The sequence below is a fragment of the Rana temporaria genome, chromosome 2 (genome assembly GCF_905171775.1).
Source record: "Rana temporaria chromosome 2, aRanTem1.1, whole genome shotgun sequence".
Lineage (NCBI taxonomy): Eukaryota > Metazoa > Chordata > Amphibia > Anura > Ranidae > Rana > Rana temporaria.
This window is the reverse complement of record NC_053490.1, coordinates 313,974,236-313,980,235: the sequence shown is the minus strand read 5'-3', so window position 1 is coordinate 313,980,235 and position 6,000 is coordinate 313,974,236. Positions and strand designations below refer to the sequence as shown.

The window sequence follows — 6,000 nt, the reverse complement described above, 5'->3', positions numbered from 1 at the left end:
TGGAAGAGAAGGCCTGGCTCACAGTCTCCGCTCTAATTCATCCCAAAAGGTGTTCTAATGGGTTGAGGTCAGAACTCTGTGCAGGCCAGTCAAGTTCCTCCAACCCAAACTCGCTCATCCATGTCTTTATGGACTTCGCTTTGTGCCCTTGTGCGCAGTCATGTTGGAACACAAAGGGGCCAACCCCAAACTGTTCCCACAAAGTTGGGAGCATGAAATTGTCCAAAATGTCTTCTTGGTATGCTGACGCCTTAAGAGTTCCCTTCACTGGAACTAAGGGGCCAAGAACAACCCTAAAAAACAACCCCACGCAATAGTCTCCTCTCCACCAAAATTATTTGGACCAGTGTACAAAACAAGCTCCATAAAGTCATAATTGAGCATGTTTGGGGTGGAGGTTTGTGGCCTGCACAGAGTCCTGACGTCAACCCAATAGGACACATTTGGGATGAATCAGAGTAGAGACTGCGAGCCAGACCTCTCCAACATCAGTGCCTGACCTCACAAATGCGCTTCTGGAAGAATGGTCAAACACTCCCATAGACACACTCCTAAACCTTGTGGACAGCCTTCCCAGAAGAGTTTAATCTGTTATAGCTGTAAAGGGTGGGCCAACTCAATATTGAACCCTACAGACTAAGACTGGGATGCCATTAACTACTTGCCGACCAGCCACCGTCGTTTTACGGCAGCAGGTCGGCTCTTCTGCGCGAGAGCACTTGGTATAACGTCGGCTCTCCTAGCGGCCACTAGAGGCGCGCGCGCCCCCGCTCGCTCCTGACTCCGGCGCGCGTGCCCGGCGAGCACCCGCGATCGCTCGTTACAGAGCGGGGACCGGGAGCTGTGTGTGTAAACACACAGCTCCTGGTCATGTCAGGGAGAGAAATGCTGATCTTCTGTTCATACAATGTATGAACAGAAGATCAGTCATTTCCCCTAGTGAGGCCACTCAACCTTTCAGTTAGAACACACCCAGGGAACATAATTAACCCCTTCCCCGCCCCCTAGTGTTAACCCCTTCACTGCCAGTGGCATTTTTATAGTAATCCAATGCATTTTTATAGCACTGATTGCTATAAAAATGCCAATGATCCCAAAAATGTGTCAAAAGTGTCCGCCATAATGTCGCAGTACCGAAAAAAAATCGCTGATCGCCGCCATTACTAGTAAAAAAAAAAAAAATATTAATAAAAATGCCATAAAAATACCCCCTATTTTGTAAACGTCATGGGCCAGATCCACAGAGCGAGTACGCCGGTGTATCTACTGATACGCCGGAGTACTTTCAAATTTCCCGCGTCATATCGTTGTTTTGAATCCTCAAAACAAGATACGACGGCTTCTGGGTTAGATCCGACAGGTGTACGTCTTCGTACGCCTTCGGATCTAAGATGCAATACTTCGGCGTCTGCTGGGTGGCGTTCACGTCGTTTTCCGCCGACGATCCACGAACGTACGAGTGGCCGGCGCATTTTTTTACGGCGTCTGTAGTCAGCGTATAGTTAAAGCTGCTATTTCGTCGCGTATAGTTAGACTTGCCATGTTAAGTATGGCCATCATTCCCGCCTTTAATTAGAATTTTTTAATTTACTTTGCGTAAGTCGTCCGTGAATCGGAATGTACGTAAGTCACGTCTATGTTAAAAAAAAAGACGTCCTTGCGAGGTCATTTAGCGCAATGCACGGCGGGAAATTTCGGGACGGCGCATGCGCAGTTCATTCGGCGCGGGGACGCGCTTCATTTAAATGAAACACGCCCCCTAATCGCCGATTTGAATTCCGCTCCCTTACGCTGCTTGAGATACACTACGCCGCCGTAACTTACGGCGCAAATTCTTTGGGAATTCGAACCGGCCTAATGTAAGTTACAGCGGCGTAGCGTATCTCACATACGCTGCGCCGATCTATTTGTATGTGAATCTACCCCTATAACTTTTGCGCAAACCAATCAATAAATGCTTATTGCATTTTTTTTTTACGGAAAATATTTAGAAGAATACGTATCGGCCTAAACTGAGGAAATTTTTTTTTTTTATATATTTTTGGGGGATATTTATTACAGTAAAAAATATTGCATGTTTTTCAAAATTGTTGCTCTATTTTTGTTTATAGCGCAAAAACTAAAAACCGCAGAGGTGATCAAATACCACCAAAAGAAAGCTCTATTTGTGGGAAAAAAAGGACGCCAATTTTTGTTTGGGAGCCACGTCGCACGACCGCGCAATTGTCAGTTAAAGCGACGCAGTGCCGAATCGCAAAAAGTCAGGTGTCCCAATACTTTTGGTAATATAATATGTGTCTGTAGTTATGTCTCTTTTCATTCTCTCTACCCACAGGGTTGGATAGTTGATAGCAGTCTCTTTTATTACTGATTTATCACTGACATCTTCTAGGCCACATATCCCTTATTTCCGTCTCTTGCAGTTTTAGCTTGGTCACAAAGTCACTTTCACTTCTACAAGGAAACATTTACTTTCAGTTTACAGAGAAGACAGCGACCGTACAGGTTTCTCTATTGACGCTGATTCAGATCTTTTCCTGGCATCGGATATCCTAAAATATTTTTCCGTACAGGAAGTTACTAAGCACTCCTTCTTATTTTATAAGGTTAATTCTCAGATTTCAGTGGCTTATCCAAATTTACTTAAAGACCAGGGAGCAAGTGACACTGAAGTCTTTGGTTTCATGTCCTCTGCAATCAGCTATGGACCTATCAAAAACAAGCAACTATCCCATTTCTGTCGGCTATAAGGTAAGAAATGCAATGCCCATTACAATGCCCACTATACCACAAAGTACTTGCTTTAAATGATTGTATAGTATAGATTGAATCATATTTGTGTCTAGGAAACTGCATTGTCAGCAGGCAGCTCTTGGGTTAATGTGTAAGTTCTTTCCTCCTTTGGGATAGATACTTTAACACTTAAGTATGGCTTGCCGAAGATTTTTATGGATCACTTTAGTGGTTTGCAAAAACAATAAGTTATTATGCGGCCAAAGAAATGACTAGGCAGATACAGAGACGTATCTGATCACATTTCAGGAAGGAATCGAATTTAGAATCTTCCGCAATGATGTTTACTGAACACTAAATACTTTTGTCATTAAAGGAAACCAGTAGTGAGAGGTTTCTAAAAAGCTTGTTTTCTGACTTTTTCTGAATGTAATTGTTTTGGACTGACTTGGAACATGTACACAGATCAGAAAAGAACGTAAGAACTCCAATTCTGCGTGCGCGTTCCAGGTCAGTGACATAGTACTGAAGCCACTCAATTAGGGGTCTCTAAACTTTTAGACACAGGGGCCTCATTGTATGATTTACAAATATTCACGGGACGAAAAAAAATCAGCTTTATAAAGAGAGCCCAGCAGCTTCCGCCTTAGAGTCAGGAGTTTTCATCAGAGTTCCCCCTTTACATTCAGGAGTGCCCAGCAGAGTTCTTCTGATAATCAGAAGCGTCAGAATCCCCCTTACATTCAAGAGTGCCCAGCAGAATCCCTCCTTACATCCAGGAGTGCCCAGCAAAGTCCACCTTACAGCCAGGAATGCTCAGGAGAATCCCTTCTTATATCAGGGAGTGCCTATCAGGGTCCCCCTTACATCCTCGACTACCCATCAGAGTCCCTCGTATGTTCCGAAAATGCCCAGCAAAGTCCCTGTTACATTCAGGAGTGTCCAGGAGCATCCATCCTTATATCAAGAGGTGCCCATCTGGGTTCCCCTTCCATCCAGGACTGTGCATCAGAGTCCCCCCTTACATTCAGGACTGCGCATCAGAGTCCCCCCTTACATTCAGGACTGCCATATCAGAGTCCCCCCTTACATCCAGGACTGCGCATCAGAGTCCCCCCTTACACCCAGCGTTGCCCATCAGAGTCCCCTTTTACACCCAGGGTTTCCCATCAGAGTCCCCTCTTACACCCAGGGTTTCCCATCAGAGTCCCCTCTTACACCCAGGGTTTCCCATCAGAGTCCCCTCTTACACCCAGGGTTTCCCATCAGAGTCCCCTCTTACATCCAGGGTTGCCCATCAGAGCCCCACCCCCTTCCATCCAGGACTGCTCATCAGAGTCCCCCCTTATAACCAGCCTTCCTGTAAATGCTGGCAGTGGGGCAATCATTGGGCACTAGGACACCAGTGGTTTTAGCAACCAAGCAGTGGGGGGTACACATCTGTCTGGTAGTAAATGCGCCGCTCTCCATACACATACCAGTGCCTCCACTGCCAACTAGGCTACATATTTTCACAGAAAGTTGCTGCGCTCAGGATATACTCTTGTAGCGGACTGGGTGTAGCCTGTGAACCATAATTTGAAGACTACTGAACTAGATCATTATGACAACCAGGGAAACAGCATTTTGCGAAGAATGACCACTGTCATGTTTCCTAAATAACAATCTCCTTTAATGCAACCCCATTTTTAGAGTGGGTCCTCCCTGTGGGGGCTACATCAATACAACACAGTAGTGATGTAATAGCCTGTAGGAGGAACCACAGCGCAAAGTGGGAGATCAGTTATCCGACACACCCTGGAGTGTCAGATTCCAGTGTTTCCCAGTGGCTTCAGTACTATGTCACTGACCTAGAACGCGCATGCAGAATTGGAGTTCTTACGTTCTCTCTAAGCAGAAAGAAAGGTCAGCCTTACGTGTTCTTTTACAGAATATGTTATTTTTTACAGAGTGCAATATTTGTTTGCTCTAGCAGCAGGATCTCATTAGATGGTAGAAAAAAGAAGAAATACAAGTTGTGATTAATTAGAGGATCTCTGTAAATTCTGATGAAAGATCTAAGATCTGTCCTTGCTTGTTCCAATTACTATATAACAAAGATACCTTGGGCTAGATTCAGCAACAAGTTACGGCGGCGTATCTCCAGATACACTGCCGGAATTTCAAATCTGCGCCGTCGTATCTTACGCCGATTCTCAAAGGCAGATACGTTGAAAAAATAGGCTTCCTCCGCCGACGTAACTTGAATACGGCGGCGTATAATTGTGTGCATTTTTACGCTGGCCGCTAGGGGGGCGCTTCCGTTGTTTTCGGCATAGAATATGCAAATGACCTAGATACGCCGATTCACAAACGTACGTACGGCCGGCGCAATTTTTTTATGTCGTTTACGTTAGACTTTTTCGGCGTAAGGCCAATGTTAAGTATGGACGTCGTTCCTGCTTCGAAATTTGAATTTTTTACGTCGTTTGCGTAAGTCGTTTCGCGAATAGGGCTGGACGTAATTTACGTTCACGTCGAAAGCAATGACGATTTGCACGGGAATTTTGAGCATGCGTACTGGGATTCTTTCACGAACGGCGCATGCCGTAAAAAACGTAAAATATGCGGGGTCACCATTAATTTTAATAAAACACGCCAGCCTCATCATCATTTGAATTAGGCGCGCCTACGCCGGTCCCATTTACGCTACGCCGCCGTAAGTTAGGAGGCAAGTGCTTTGTGAATACAGCACTTGCCTCTCTAACTTACGGCGGCGCAGCGTAAATACGATACGCTGCGCCGCCGTAATATTGCGCGCAGCTACCTGAATCTAGCCCAATGTCTTTCCATTGCAATTTTGAATGGAGCGCTAAAATGATTTGTTTCCTATTCTCTAGTCGAAACGCTTAGTAACAAACATTTTCTAGCAGGAGAAAAATTCTCGTTAAACCTAGGATTCATGAATTTATTGGATTTATGAATTTATTGTACATGTTCATTTTGTGTGGCACTCATAGTGTACAATGTATGGCAGCTAGTGTAAAGTAAAAAGTGAATAAATAAGACCTTATCAGCCTCTAGCACAGAGGATAATGAGATCTAGCTAAGCCTGAACACTCATATTTTTATGTCAGCACTAGCTAAATTATAAATTGACTCTGAAGGCTGGCCTACGCCGTAATCTTGCAAGAAGAGAAAATGGTGCCTACTGGTGGCAAAATAAAAATTGGTCACGTGCCAATATTACATGGAATACGTTAAAGCCAATTAGGGGGTAGTTCTATC

The 6,000-nt window shown here is 44.8% G+C and overlaps 1 protein-coding gene across 3 annotated transcripts in view; it reads left to right on the top strand.

The window, feature by feature from the left end:
• The first annotated feature begins 2,350 nt into the window (after positions 1–2,350).
• LOC120927016 (transcription factor ETV7-like) overlaps positions 2,351–6,000 on the top strand; it is an 88,970-nt gene continuing 85,320 nt past the window's right edge. For 2 of the 3 annotated variants that reach the window (XM_040337406.1, XM_040337408.1), the window contains exon 1: positions 2,356–2,751. In XM_040337406.1, coding sequence (XP_040193340.1) covers positions 2,704–2,751 — 48 coding nt within the window. In that variant the 5' untranslated portion in view covers positions 2,356–2,703. Of the gene's footprint in view, positions 2,752–6,000 lie in introns of all 3 variants that reach the window. The other variant, XM_040337407.1, reaches the window with a different exon arrangement.